The sequence below is a fragment of the Nerophis ophidion genome, linkage group LG06 (assembly GCF_033978795.1).
Source record: "Nerophis ophidion isolate RoL-2023_Sa linkage group LG06, RoL_Noph_v1.0, whole genome shotgun sequence".
Taxonomy (NCBI): domain Eukaryota; kingdom Metazoa; phylum Chordata; class Actinopteri; order Syngnathiformes; family Syngnathidae; genus Nerophis; species Nerophis ophidion.
The window spans coordinates 78,811,004-78,827,707 of NC_084616.1; the positions used below are offsets into that span (position 1 = coordinate 78,811,004).

Here is a 16,704-nt window from a genome sequence, read left to right on the forward strand (position 1 = left end):
CGTCGGAAAAACTGAAGCTAAAATGAAGAACTACATTAAAATGTATTTATTATTCTTTACAATAAAAAAAAAAAAATTATTTGAACATTGATTTAAATTGTCAGGAAAGAAGAGGAAGGAATTTAAAAGGTAAAAAGGTATATGTGTTTAAAAATCCTAAAATCATTTTTAGTTTTGTATTTTTTCTCCAAAATTGTCTTTCTGAAAATTATAAGAAGCACAGTAAAAAAATAATGTATTTATTTAAACAAGTGAAGACCAAGTCTTTAAAATATTTTCTTGGATTTTCAAATTCTTTTTGAGTTTTTTCTCTCTTAGAATTAAAAATGTCGAGCAAAGCGAGACCAGCTTGCTAGTAAATAAATACAAATTAAAAAATAGAGGCAGCTCACTGGTAAGTGCTGCTATTTGAGCTATTTTTAGAACAGGCCAGCGGGCGACTCATCTGGTCCTTACGGGCACTGGGTTGGTGACCCCTGCGATAGGCTATTAGGAGCGAGCAGCTACACAGCAGCTAAGCACACACTAGCACACAAGCTAGACATATGTAATAAGTGTCCTCAATTGAACAATATTGTCAATATAAACACGAGTTGCACATTACTTATGGATACAAAATCTCCAAGACACAAGCATTTTGGAAAATTTCCAGTAACAAACGTGTCCGCACACACACTTTTTGTCACAAAAACGAGGACCACTCCACTTTGACTTAAAGACACCATAAAACCATTACAGGTGTTTAATAATAAGTAGTTTAGCGTTTTCCGTACTGTACATATTGTTCTAAGTTTGACTAATTTGACTTGCTCAAGCCAATTCTATCACTCCGCGCGACAAAATAATCAAAGCGTGTGTAAATTGTGCTGAATTATCAATATCGTGTGTGGAAAAAGTCGTACGAGAACACCCATAATTGTACCTTTAAGGTGTTTAGCCCAATCACCTCAAAATTCTCTACATGTGCAATTTGAGCAAGATTGGTTAACAAACTTGCAAGCAAAACATTTTTCAGCGTCATGAGCTATAAGTCATCGACCATTTGTCTAATTGTTGTTGACATTTTGCAAATGTCTCAGGATTTTTTTCATTTTTGCATTTGTTTTTCCAGAAATAAAAAAAAAAAAAAGAAAAATGTTGGCATTCCGGATCAATACAGTAAAGTGTCTGCTTGTATCTGCTGCTTTAATGTCATCTTTGATGTTTGATGTTTGATGTTTCCCTCTTACACACATGGAAGAGGGATGTGTACTATGGCTATGAGTTATTTTTTTCCCTTGACCTCAGTCTGCACCCCCTCTCCAGGGCCCAGGCTGAGACCCATTTTTTTTATTTCATTTTAATCTTCTATTTTTTTCTCCCATCCCCTCCTGTTTACCTGTATCTTATCTTTTTTGTAAGGGGCGCTGGAAGCCGGCAGACCCGTCAGCGATCCTGTTCTGTCTCCCTGTAATGTTTGTCTGATCTTGAATGGGATTTTGCTGAAAATTGTCATTTTCCTGACGGAATAAATAAGGTACTATCTATCTATCTATCTATCTATCTAAAAACCTCTCCACTTTTGTACCTGGAAGAGGTCATGACCATGCCACATTCACCTTTGTTGTCTGTCTGCAGGTCGTCCAGGTAGAAGTCGTTCTGCCGGTTGCCCAGGACGAAGGCCATTAAGGACAGGACCAGGGCGTTGAGGATGCCCATGATGGCCAACATGTAGGCCCAGCGTACGGAGCAGTCGCCCAGGGAGTATTTCCCCGTGTGCTCCCCGCACATGTCGCGGATCACCTCTGCATCCCACCCGTCGGGGAAGATCATGCAGCCCAGGACCAGGCATACTCCTGGAGAACACAGGTGGGGACAGCTTATTTAAAAACGAACAGATTGTGTTATTTTGACTGGTGGGGCCAAATTTAGAGAAAAAAAATGTGTCTGGCAGTGCGCCTGATGAAAATACGGTAGTTCAGTGTTGTGGAAATTTCTTAAAGACAAGCCTTTAGTGACAAATAGCTTTAAAATGATTTATTAAAGTAACAAACAAATAATAACAAGCTTTGCAAAGCGAGACCAAACCAGAACGACACATCCAGCTTGTTCTAACTCCTTTAGAATTGGACATGACAATTATACATTCTCAGAAGTCCCACCCTCCATCCTCATTTACATACAGTACACCAGTGGAATGAATACCCAAAGTCCTGTGAAGGGGAGAGGGTGTCGTTTGCCCAGAGGGGGGTGGGGTCACTCAGGAAAGGGAACCAATTTAGCTCTGTTGGGAGTCAGGAAGAGGAACACACATGCCCAGGTCAACTATAGTCCACATGTCACATCAAAGACACAGGAGAACCAGCCCGATCAGGTTAGAGGCCTCTTGCAGAGCGTCACATTCCTAAACCTAATAAACAACTTTTGGTACCGAGTTCAAAGAACATCATCTACTTAAACAAGTCTAAGTAATTTTGCTCTCACATTCAGTCACTAATATTTATCTACTGCACAACCGCCATTTCTGCAGATTTGAACAGTGCTGAGCTGCTCCTCAGTGGCAGGACTTCAAACAGAGATGGAGCACACACACACTTCCACTCAAATGGACGTGTACACGTTATTCACCTGGAGACAAGCAGGTATGTTTAAACATAGCACGGGGACAAAGAACAACTCTTTGTACTCACAAGGACAAACAGAGGGTGGCTGCATGAACCCAACACACAAATAGAAATAGAAATGGAATCCAAGACAAAATCCATAGATGCAATTGAAAGAGGAGCAGAGATATGAGAATCCACGCTTTGCACCTATGCTCATTCAAAGTGTGCATCACGGGGGAAGGTGCGGGGGGGGGGGGGGGGTGCGGATGGACCGCGTCCCCCCCGCCTTCGCGGCTGAAATAGAATTCGGCCTGTGCCAGCCTTGGGCTCTGTGTTTAAAGCAGCGGGCTCCAGTGGGAGACGCTGAACATACATGGCAGCCGTCACACTCCATCTTCTTTGTGGCCACCGCGTCTCTTTTTTTTCTTCTTTTTTTATCCCCACCAAAGACCACTCATGAAAATGGAGGGTCAGATTGGGTGCAGCTAGCGATTATTACACGCCAATCACTGTCCTGGAGACTCACCGTCTCAACTCAAGGGATTCGCCGGAATATTTTAAGGGGAGACTACAAACCCTGTTTCCATATGAGTTGGGAAACTGTGTTAGATGTAAATATAAACAGAATACAATGATTTGCAAATCATTTTCAAGCCATATTCAGTTGAATATGCTACAAAGACAACATATTTGATGGTCAAACTCATAAAACATTTAAAAAAAATTTTTTGCAAATAGTCATTAACTTTAGAATTTGATGCCAGCAACACGTGCCAAAGAAGTTGGGAAAGGTGGCAATAAATACTGATAAAGTTGAGGAATGCTCATCAAACACTTATTTGGAACATCCCACAGGTGTGCAGGCTAATTGGGAACAGGTGGGTGCCATGATTGGCTATAAAAACAGCTTCCCAGTCTTTCACAAGAAAGGATGGGGCGAGGTACACCCCTTTGTCCACAACTGTGTGAGCAAATAGTCAAACAGTTTAAGAACAACCTTTCTCAAAGTGACATTGCAAGAAATTGAGGGATTTCAACATCTACGCTCCATAATATCATCAAAAGGTTCAGAGAATCTGGAGAAATCACTCCACGTAAGCGGCATGGCCGGAAACCAACATTGAATGACCGTGACCTTCCATCCCTCAGACGACACTGTATCAAAAACCGACATCAATCTCTAAAGGATATCACCACATGGGCTCAGGAACACTTCGGGAAAACCACTGTCACTAAATACAAATTGTCGCTACATTTGTAAGTGCAAGTTGCAGTTCAACTATTATGTTAGATCCACTATGGACTGGACTCTCACAATATTATGTTAGATCCACTATGGACTGGACTCTCACAATATTATGTTAGATCCGCTATGGACTGGACTCTCACTATTATGTTAGATCCACTGTGGACTGGACTCTCACACTATTATGTTAGATCCACTGTGGACTGGACTCTCACTATTATGTTAGATCCACTATGGACTGGACTCTCACAATATTATGTTAGATCCACTATGGACTGGGCTCTCACAATATTATGTTAGATCCGCTATGGACTGGACTCTCACTATTATGTTAGATCCACTATGGACTGGACTCTCACTATTATGTTAGATCCACTATGGACTGGACTCTCACACTATTATGTTAGATCCACTATGGACTGGACTCTCACACTATTATGTTAGATCCACTATGGACTGGACTCTCACAATATTATGTTAGATCCGCTATGGACTGGAATCTCACAATATTATGTTAGATCCACTATGGACTGGACTCTCACAATATTATGTTAGATCCACTATGGACTGGACTCTCACAATATTATGTTAGATCCACTATGGACTGGACTCTCACACTATTATGTTAGATCCACTATGGCCTGGACTCTCACTATTATGTTAGATCCACTATGGACTGGACTCTCAAACTATTATGTTAGATCCACTATGGACTGGACTCTCACTATTATGTTAGATCCACTATGGACTGGACTCCCACTATTATGTTAGATCCACTATGGACTGGACTCTCACTATTATGTTAGATCCACTATGGACTGGACTCTCACTATTATGTTAGATCCACTATGGACTGGACTCTCACACTATTATGTTAGATCCACTATGGACTGGACTCTCACACTATTATGTTGGATCCACTATGGACTGGACTCTCACTATTATGTTAGATCCACTATGGACTGGACTCTCACTATTATGTTAGATCCACTATGGACTGGACTCTCACTATTATGTTAGATCCACTAATGACTGGACTCTCACTATTATGTTAGATCCACTAAGGACTGGACTCTCACTATTATGTTAGATCCACTATGGACTGGACTCTCACTATTATGTTAGATCCACTATGGACTGGACTCTCACACTATTATGTTAGATCCACTATAGACTGGACTCTCACTATTATGTTAGATCCACTATGGACTGGACTCTCACTATTATGTTAGATCCACTATGGACTGGACTCTCACAATATTATGCTGGATCCACTATGGACTGGACTCTCACTATTATGTTGGATCCACTATGGACTGGACTCTCACTATTATGTTAGATCCACTATGGACTGGACTCTCACTATTATGTTAGATCCGCTATGGACTGGACTTTCAAACTATTATGTTAGATCCACTATGGACTGGACTCTCACTATTATGTTAGATCCACTATGGACTGGACTCTCACAATATTATGATAGATCCACTATGGACTGGACTCTCACACTATTATGTTAGATCCACTATAGACTGGACTCTCACTATTATGTTAGATCCACTATGGACTGGACTCTCACTATTATGTTAGATCCACTATGGACTGGACTCTCACAATATTATGCTGGATCCACTATGGACTGGACTCTCACTATTATGTTGGATCCACTATGGACTGGACTCTCACTATTATGTTAGATCCACTATGGACTGGACTCTCACTATTATGTTAGATCCGCTATGGACTGGACTTTCAAACTATTATGTTAGATCCACTATGGACTGGACTCTCACTATTATGTTAGATCCACTATGGACTGGACTCTCACAATATTATGATAGATCCACTATGGACTGGACTCTCACAATATTATGCTAGAGCCACTTGACGTCCATTGCACCGGGCGCCCTGGGGGGAGGTCCCCCACATCTTCGGCCCCCTACAAGGTTTATCCTTGTCTCATTGGGTTGAGTTTTTCCTTGCCCTGATGTGGGATCTGAGTCAAGTATGTCGGTGTGGCTTGTGCAGCCCTTTGAGACACTTGTGTTTTAGGGCTATATAAGTAAATATTGATTGATTGATTGAGAGCTGCAGCCGGCCACCATGGCCCCCCCACTCCCTCCCCTCTCTTGCTAGATAACTGGGGATGTACCTTGTAATGTGTATAAGTTCTCATCCTTCCCCAGCGTTTACCTTTTTACTTGACTTAAACTATAAAACATTATAAAATGAGTGCCTTTAATTAGAAAATACCTTCAAAATTGTATTGATGCCACATTGATTTATAATCATCTCTCATCCGCCAAGCGCCCTATGGACTAGTCTAGTCACACCAGCTAACATGAGTGTTTAACTAAACATTGCTCTCACATCTTCCATTGTTCTTTTGGCACATTCTGGATTAAATACATTCCACTTTACCTCTACAGGTGGAGCCCAGGAGTCAGTAACAACACCTGCACAATTTACTCCTACTTGAACCAAAGGTAAGCATTATTCATGCTATGTGTCCGCTATACCATGATCTTTTTGTTGCAACCGAAAATAGTGACTACCGTATTTCCTTGAATTACTGCCGGGTCAAACTCGCTTTGCAAAATAATTAGCGCATGCTTAGCATTTCCGCCGGGTCAAACTCGTCACGTCACGAGTGACACTTCACCTGTCATCATTTTCAAAATTGAGGAGGCTGATTTTAATCATTTGAAATCGCATAAAGGGAAGAAGATTAAGAGCTTTTCAGGAGGATTTAAGGTCCAAGCTATTGAATATGCTAAAAAGAACAGTAAGCAGCTATATTTTATTAATATACCGTAGCTGCGTGTGTCAAATATGAGTCATTAAATGACTCCCGCCTCCTGGTGGTAGAGGGCGCTAGTGATCCTTCTTGCGACTACTCGGCTGCAGAAGAAGTGACAATGAGTGACGTGATATGTGCTGGGACGGATATGTAACACTCTTATGCTAGCTATGTAAACAACCGGGCTGAAATAAAGAATGTTCCAGTCCTAAATACCCAGTGTATTATTTATAGGACGGCGTGGCGCAGTGGGAGAGTGGCCGTGCGCAACCCGAGCATCCCTGGTTCAATTCCCACCTAGTACCAACCTCGTCACGTCTGTTGTGTCCTGAGCAAGACACTTCACCCTTGCTCCTGATGGGTGCTGGTTGGCGCCTTGCATGGCAGCTCCCTCCATCAGTGTGGGAATGTGTAAATGTGGAAGTAGTGTGAAAGCGCTTTGAGTACCTTGAAGGTAGAAAAGTACAACCCATTTATTTATTTATCATGTATACAATAACACTTCATGGTGGCAGCGGTGGGATAAAGAGATCACCCACGGAGCAGAACGGGAGGGGGAGTTGTCCGAGGGTAATTCAGGGGCGGCATGGCGTAGTGGGTAGAGCAGCCATGCCAGAAACCTGAGGGTTGCAGGTTCGCTTCCCACCTTTTGACATCCAAGTTGCTGCTTTTGTGTCCTTGGGCAGGACACTTCACCCTTTGCCCCCGGTGCCACTCACACTGGTGAATGAAAGATGAATGAATGACAGGTGGTGGTCGGAGGGGCCGTAGGTGCAAACTGGCAGCCACGCTTCCGTCAGTCTACCCCAGGGCAGCTGTGGCTACAGATGTAGCTTACCACCACCATCGTGTGGATGAATGATGGCTTCCCACTTCTCTGTGAGCGCTTTGAGTATCCAACACTAGAAAAACGTGATATAAAATCTAATCCATTGTTATTATTATTATTCTGTCGTCGCCCGCTAGCTGATAGCAGTTTTCTAAACTGGACTTTCAATGGAAGCAGGAGGTAATAAAGGAAGATCTCCATCGAGACAGAGAGACTTTTAAAACTGAAGAAAGATAAGGAAGACTTCTGTAAAAAAGTTATCAATGCTTTTGATCAGAAGGAGCTGCACATGGACTTCATTTATAAGTAAAGGTAAGACCATAGTAGAGTTTTTTTTATTAAATGTGCTTTTCATGATGGTATCCTTACATCACACTCAAATTTTGTCTGCATGCCTTTGGTAAGTGCCGGAGTGAGGAGAGGTTTTAAATTAATTAACGCCCTTGCAGCAATTCAAGGATATACTGTATATTATTTTGAGAAAAGCAGAGGAAAGAAGTTAGAGTGTCGGTGACATTAATACTTGAGATTCTTCCTGTGTGCTTCTTTCCCAACCTTGGCTTCGTTGTCATTGTGAGCGCATGCTGCCTTTTGTTTTGCTCTCTTTGAGGGGAACGCTCGTGCAGGTCATGCAATTTGTTCACACCAAATTCCATCTTCCAGTGTGTGTGTGTGTGTGTGTGTGTGTGTGTGTGTGTGTGTGTGTGTGTGTGTGTGTCTCTCGCTAATAATGCATTCCGCCTGTCCTGTTTGCCTTCGCTTCAACACTCGTGGTCGCCAGCGCTTGCAAATAAAAACGAGCTGCAGGGCGTTTATTTGACAGTGTAGCTTTGCATGTTTCAGCAGGATTACACCAAATAAAACGGAGACTCGCAACCGACTACGTTTTAGGATGATTGGACCCGATGATTTCAATTTCCATTAAGAATAATAGAATAATGGGAATAGGAAATCATCCGTGCAAATGGGTGAAGCCATAAAATGTGTTTTGTATGTATGGCCAGACTCAATAATTGTATTAAAAAAGTTAAAAGTTGCACATGTTCAAAACTAAAAAGCACTAAAAATACAAATTGTGTTAGATGTAAATATAAACAGAATACAATGATTTGCAATTTATTTTCAAGCCATATTCAGTTGAATATGCTACAAAGCCCATAAGAGTTGGGAAATGGTGTTAGATGTAAATATAAACAGAATACAAATCCTTTTCAAGCCATATTCAGTTGAATATGCTACAAAGACAACATATTTGATGTTCAAACTCATAAACTTTTTTTTCAAATAATCATTAACTTTAGAATTTGATGCCAGCAACACGTGACAAAGAAGTTGGGAAAGGTGGCAATAAATACGGATAAAGTTGAGGAATGCTCATCAAACACTTATTTGGAACATCCCACAGGTGTGCAGGCTAATTGGGAACAGGTGGGTGCCATGATTGGCTATAAAAACAGTTTCCCAAAAAATGCTCAGTCTTTCACAAGAAAGGATGGGGCGAGGTACACCCCTTTGTCCACAACTGTGTGAGCAAATAGTCAAACAGTTTAAGAACAACCTTTCTCAAAGTGACATTGCAAGAAATTTAGGGATTTCAACATCTACGCTCCATAATATCATCAAAAGGTTCAGAGAATCTGGAGAAATCACTCCACGTAAGCAGCATGGCCGGAAACCAACATTGAATGACCGTGACCTTCAATCCCTCAGACGGCACTGTATCAAAAACCGACATCAATCTCTTAAGGATATCACCACATGGGCTCAGGAACACTTCAGAAACCACTGTTACTAAATACAGTTGGTCACTACATCTGTAAGTGCAAGTTAAAGCTCTACTATGCAAAGCGAAAGCCATTTATCAACAACATCCAGAAAAGCCGCCGGCTTCTCTGGGCCCGAGATCATCTAAGATGGACTGATGCAAAGTGGAAAAGTGTTCTGTGGTCTGACGAGTCCACATTTCAATTGTTTTTGGAAAAATTTGACATCGTGTCATCCGGACCAAAGGGGAAGCGAACCATCCAGACTGTTATCGACACCAAGTGTAAAAGCCAGCATCTGTGATGGTATGGGGGTGCATTAGTGCCCAAGGCATGGGTAACTTACACATGTGTGATGGTATGGGGGTGTATTAGTGCCCAAGACATGGGTAAATTACACATGTGTGATGGTATGGGGGTGTATTAGTGCCCAAGGCATGGGTAACTTACACATGTGTGATGGTATGGGGGTGTATTAGTGAACAAGGCATGGGTAACTTACACATGTGTGATGGTATGGGGGTGTATTAGTGCCCAAGACATGACTAACTTACACATGTGTGATGGTATGGGGGTGTATTAGTGCCCAAGGCATGGGTAACTTACACATGTGTGATGGTATGGGGGTGTATTAGTGCCCAAGGCATGGGTAACTTACACATGTGTGATGGTATGGGGGTGTATTAGTGAACAAGACATGGGTAACTTACACATGTGTGATGGTATGGGGGTGTATTAGTGAACAAGACATGGGTAACTTACACATGTGTGATGGTATGGGGGTGTATTAGTGAACAAGACATGGGTAACTTACACATGTGTGATGGTATGGGGGTGTATTAGTGAACAAGACATGGGTAACTTACACATGTGTGATGGTATGGGGGTGTATTAGTGAACAAGGCATGGGTAACTTACACATGTGTGATGGTATGGGGGTGTATTAGTGCCCAAGATATGGGTAACTTACACATGTGTGATGGTATGGGGGTGTATTAGTGCCCAAGGCATGGGTAACTTACACATGTGTGATGGTATGGGGGTGTATTAGTGCCCAAGATATGGGTAACTTACACATGTGTGATGGTATGGGGGTGTATTAGTGCCCAAGACATGACTAACTTACACATGTGTGATGGAATGGGGGTGTATTAGTGCCCATGGCATGGGTAACTTACACATGTGTGATGGTATGGGGGTGTATTAGTGAACAAGACATGGGTAACTTACACATGTGTGATGGTATGGGGGTGTATTAGTGCCCAAGACATGACTAACTTACACATGTGTGATGGAATGGGGGTGTATTAGTGCCCATGGCATGGGTAACTTACACATGTGTGATGGTATGGGGGTGTATTAGTGCCCAAGGCATGGGTAACTTACACATGTGTGATGGTATGGGGGTGTATTAGTGCCCAAGATATGGGTAACTTACACATGTGTGATGGTATGGGGGTGTATTAGTGCCCAAGATATGGGTAACTTACACATGTGTGATGGTATGGGGGTGTATTAGTGCCCAAGACATGGGTAACTTACACATGTGTGATGGTATGGGGGTGTATTAGTGAACAAGACATGGGTAACTTACACATGTGTGATGGTATGGGGGTGTATTAGTGCCCAATACATGGGTAACTTACACATGTGTGATGGTATGGGGGTGTATTAGTGAACAAGACATGGGTAACTTACACATGTGTGATGGTATGGGGGTGTATTAGTGCCCAAGACATGACTAACTTACACATGTGTGATGGAATGGGGGTGTATTAGTGCCCATGGCATGGGTAACTTACACATGTGTGATGGTATGGGGGTGTATTAGTGAACAAGACATGGGTAACTTACACATGTGTGATGGTATGGGGGTGTATTAGTGCCCAAGACATGACTAACTTACACATGTGTGATGGAATGGGGGTGTATTAGTGCCCATGGCATGGGTAACTTACACATGTGTGATGGTATGGGGGTGTATTAGTGCCCAAGGCATGGGTAACTTACACATGTGTGATGGTATGGGGGTGTATTAGTGCCCAAGATATGGGTAACTTACACATGTGTGATGGTATGGGGGTGTATTAGTGCCCAAGATATGGGTAACTTACACATGTGTGATGGTATGGGGGTGTATTAGTGCCCAAGACATGGGTAACTTACACATGTGTGATGGTATGGGGGTGTATTAGTGAACAAGACATGGGTAACTTACACATGTGTGATGGTATGGGGGTGTATTAGTGCCCAAGACATGGGTAACTTACACATGTGTGATGGTATGGGGGTGTATTAGTGAACAAGACATGGGTAACTTACACATGTGTGATGGTATGGGGGTGTATTAGTGCCCAAGACATGGGTAACTTACACATGTGTGATGGTATGGGGGTGTATTAGTGAACAAGACATGGGTAACTTACACATGTGTGATGGTATGGGGGTGTATTAGTGCCCAAGACATGGGTAACTTACACATGTGTGATGGTATGGGGGTGTATTAGTGCCCAAGGCATGGGTAACTTACACATCTATGAAGGCACCATTATTGCTGAAAGGTACATACAGTAAATACCACAGACGGGGTTGGGCGAGACTGACCAATAAAACGGTTTCTAAAGTATTGTTTAGTGAAGCCTCCCCAACATCCAAGATGGAAATTTTGCAACCAAGAAAATAATCTGTAACAAAAAAAAAGAAAAAAAAAATATTTGCAACGACAAATAAATTATAACTCCAAAAATTATTTGTACCCTTAAACAATATTTCAAAGAAAACGTGTATTCTTAAAAAATTATTTTAACCAGAAAAAAATATTTTGAACCCAAACAAATACAACAACAGAAGGATTTGTACACCGAAAAATATTTTAACCAAAAAAAGAAGGAACTCCCAAAAATATTTGCAACCCAAAACATGATTGGTACACCTAAAAGTATTGGAACACAAGAAATGTTGACAAAAAACGTTGTGCAACCTTAAAAAAAAGTTTTTTAACAAAAAAAAAACACTATGCAACAACAAATAAATTATAACCCTAACCATCTTTTGTACCCTTGAACAATATTTCAACCCAAAATGTGAACTCTTAAAAAGTATTTTAACGGGAAAAAAAACATTTTTTAACTCCAATTAATTTAAACACAAAATAATTTGTACTTGCCCCCCAAAAAAAGTTATTTTAACCAAAATAAAGAATATTTTACCAAAGAAAAAGGAACTCCAAAAAAAATTGCAACCCAAAACATGATTGATAGACCCAACTGTATTCTAACCAAAGAATGTTTTACCAGAGAAGTTTTGCAACCATAAAAAAAGATTTGTAACAAAAAAATTATTCGAAACAAAAAATTAATTATAACCCCAAAAATTACAAGTACATTTAAACAATATTTCAACCCAAAAACATGTACCCTTAAAAAGTAGTTTAACCAGAAAAAAAATTAACCCCAAAAAATTTGACCACAAATATTAAAAAATATATATATTTAAAAAAATATATATTTTAACCAAAATGAAATATATTTTACCCAAAAAAAAGGAACTCCAAAAAAAATTGCAACTCAAAACATGATTGACACACCTAAGTGTATTTTAACCAAAACATTTTTTACCAGAAAAGTTTTGCAACCATAAAAAAAGATTTGTAACAAAACAATTATTTGCAATAAAAAATTTATTATAACCCCAAAAATTATAAGTATACTCAAACAATATTTAAACCCAAAAATGTGTACCCATAAAAAGTAGAAATAAATAAATAAATGGGTTGTACTTGTATAGCGCTTTTCTACCTTCAAGGTACTCAAAGCGCTTTGACACTACTTCCACATTTACCCATTCACACACACATTCACACACTGATGGAGGGAGCTGCCATGCAAGGCGCCAACCAGCACCCATCAGGAGCAAGGGTGAAGTGTCTTGCTCAGGACACAACGGACGTGACGAGGTTGGTTCTAGGTGGGATTTGAACCAGTGACCCTCGGGTTGCGCACGGCCACTCTCCCACTGCGCCACGCCGTCGCCTAAAAATAATAATAAAATTATCATAATAATAATAATAACATTTCAGCATAAATATTTTACAAATGTTTACATTTTTTAAAAATATGTTGACCAAAATAAAATAGTTTACCAAAAAAAAAACTCCAAAAACAATTGCAACCCAAAACAAGATTGGTATTGTAACCAAAAAATAAAACAAAAAAGTTTTGCAACAAAAAAATAATTTGTATTCAAATATGATTTGTAGCCCTAAAAAGTAATTTTACCCCCTAAAATGTTTTTACAAAAAAAAAAGATTTGTACTCCAAAAAAGTATTTTGATCACAAAAAAGTCTAACTAATGAAAAAATGTAACCCAAAAAAGTTTTGCAACCAAAACATGATTTGTAAATATCCATCCATCCATTTTCTACCGCTTATTCCCTTTTGGGGTCGCGGGGGGCTATTTGTAATGAAATGAATGAATGGGAAAAAAAATGCTAATTTCTGTCTATAAAATGGAATCAAAAAAGGCAAAGATACATTAGACCAGGGGTGTCCAAACTTTATCCACTGAGGGCCGCACACTAAAAAAATCAAAGCAATTGGGGGCCATTTTGATATTTTTTATTTTAAAAAACAATAGAATATATGTATAAAAAATATACATTTGGGCCTCCACTCAGGCTTGATCCCGGGGACCCCAAAGGGTTTTGGTCGAAAAAATATAAAAAATGTGTCATTATTCAGTATTATTTTGTTTTATTATGATTAAAGTTTTAAATCTCTAAATCAACATTAGGTCCATCTGTCAATATAATGATTTTAAATATTTAAGTTGTATGTTCTTTTCGTCACAAAAAAACAACAATATTTTTTTTAATGGAAAAATACACAAACTATGCAATATTTACCCAATAATTTTTTTGTAATATTTGAGATTATATAATAATTGAAGTCTTAAAAAGGTAATTAACTCATAACACCATTGATTTTAATTCATTATTATTTTTGAGCAATGACACTTAAAAACAAATCACATTAAAATAATTGGGGATCCAAAAGTGTCCTACTCATTAAAGTGTTAAAAAATTAATTATACATTTTTTTTTACTGTTTACATTTAACACAAACATCTCAAGATCAACTTCAGATCCATCCGTCAATTATAACTTTTATTGTTGTTTACGTTTTTTGTTTGTTTGTTTTAGGCCCTTCTTTTAAAAAAAACAGCTCCGTTTTTTTTTTTATAGGCAAACACAAAGTATGCAACATTTTCCCCCAAAAATATCTCAAAGTGGAAAATTGAATGTGACGTAATTGGAGCCTTGAATAGGTCAATAATTCATAATGACATTGATTTTGATTCATTATTATTTTTTAAAGAAAGAAACAGCCTGCATGGCAGCTTTGTTAGACTTAGACTGAGACTTGGACTTCCTTTTTATTGTTATTCAAATTTCAACTTTACAGTACAGATAAGAAACAAAATGTAGTTACATTAATTCATGGTAGTGCAGGATAAAAAAGCAATAAGGTGCAGATATAAATAAATAGATTACTGTACAGATAAATATATTGCACTTTTACCTGCGGGCCGCAAATGCCCCCCGGGCCGCACTTTGGACACCCCTGCATTAGATTAAGCCAGCTGATAAATGCACAGAGTATGAGAAAATTACAATGAAAGAACAGAAGTAAAAACTAGGGCTGGGCAACGATTACAAATTTTAATCAAAGTTAATCGCACTATTTCTCCGATTAATGGTGATTAACTGCATTGTATACGCAAAGCCCAATAATGAATTCAAAAGTAGTGTGTAGTGCACCTTTATTGGAATATTCTCCCACATGAACAAAAGCGCCAAAACATTTGTTGTGCAAACACAATTTAAATCAGTCCTTGTTAAACAGTAGCAGTTAAATAGCATATTTGATGAAAATCAACTCCAAAAATGTAAATACAAACATTTAAGCTTATTGCCACTGCCAGGGTATTTAAGTTATCCTGTTTGTTATGGAAAATAAATATAATCTACATACAAATCTCTGAGCCACAATCATAACATCTGAACAGGCAATTTCTGAGGTAACAGCAGAAACATTTTTTTGATCAGGGATCTTATGTTTAAAAAACCTATATTATAGGTAGTGGGCTGTTTGAGGGAATTTTGGATCAAATTATCCGTAGTAGCAATATTAATAATGTTGTGTTTATTCTGCGTAGTGCACTTCAAATAATTATGACCATATCTAGGAATTGATATGATGGGAATTTTCCCATTGTTTGCTTGGTGCTTTGATAAACTGAAGGCATCATATACATGGTACTATATTGTGATGTTATGAGCCAGGGGAAAAAAGAACTACCCTACCCAGCATGCAACAGGAGTGAGGAGCATGTATAGGTTGTGTCGCCATGACAACATCTTGTATGTTGTGATATGCACGCTCTGAAAGCAAACGTTAAGAAGTCAGCCAACACTCCTGGTCTGCATTATTCATAAATAGACAGACAACACATATACTCCGCTGCTTCACAGGCCGCTGGATGTAGACGGCAAAGTATTCCCATGCTAGCTAGCAAGCACGCCTCATTCAGTCCAAAACGGCCCGATCTATCCACATCCAGAATTGTCTGGCGGTCCTAAGTGATCCCGGAGTGACCACGCTGTAAGCCAGCCAGGACATTTGCAGAATTGTCCGCTATTTTTGCCAAATGTTCCATCTTTACCAAGAGCCCCTCCACGCCGGGCGACGCCATCTTGTTAAGAAAAGGCGTTAACAAAATAAAAGCATGTAAACAACATACGCAAATGTGCGATAAAATAATTGTCGGCGTTAATAGATTGATGAGTTAACTCGTAATTAACGCATTAATTTGCCCACCCCTAATAAAAACACAATGAAAGAACAGAAGTAAAAAGACAAAACATGTTAAAGATGATGATGGGACGTTGAACTTTTAACTGTGTTTGTGTCGGTAGGTCCATTATCTACGTGGTGAAGTGGCATCACATCCACTATTCCCTGTGAAGACATCCTGCCTCTGCTTCACCCACAACATCCATTTCACGCCATGGGTGGGTGGCGGCCTGGTGGCAACAGATGAGGGAGAATAGCAGATGAATCTGCACCAGGACTTTGACTCCAAAGCAAGTTGGGCGTAATGAGAGAAGGTAATGAGAAGTCATATAATGAGCATATTACAGTAAGTAATGAGAGAAGGTAATGAGAAGTCATATAATGAGCATATTACAGTAAGTAATGAGAGAAAAGGCCACCAATAGCAGTCATCATCCTGGGAAATCAGCGCGTTATTAGCTTCTCTTTATGACCTCCATGCTGGATGGAAACATAGACGGGCCGTGAGGAGAAAAAAATAATAAAATCGTTGAGAGAGTAATGAGCGTCAGGTATCGTGTTTTATGGCTTTTTGATGAACGCGTCAAATGAAAATCCTACAAAGTCCCCAAGAGTTTTTGTTTTGT

General features: G+C 39.7%; 1 protein-coding gene and 1 long non-coding RNA gene across 3 annotated transcripts in view; one reads left to right on the plus strand and one right to left on the minus strand.

Moving 5' to 3' along the window:
• Positions 1-16,704, minus strand: part of LOC133555285 (LHFPL tetraspan subfamily member 4 protein-like) — a 111,156-nt gene that overhangs the window by 43,027 nt on the left and 51,425 nt on the right. For both annotated transcript variants that reach the window (XR_009807311.1, XM_061904926.1), the window contains exon 2: positions 1,599-1,835. Coding sequence is in view for 1 of the 2 variants with exons in the window: in XM_061904926.1 (XP_061760910.1) it covers positions 1,599-1,835 (237 nt within the window). In the remaining variant the exon portion in view is untranslated. The remainder of the gene's footprint in view (positions 1-1,598; positions 1,836-16,704) is intronic.
• Positions 1,564-16,363, plus strand: LOC133555286 (uncharacterized). The gene is made up of 3 exons (XR_009807312.1): positions 1,564-1,848; positions 6,261-6,317; positions 16,201-16,363. It is a non-coding gene; the product is annotated as an uncharacterized LOC133555286 (long non-coding RNA).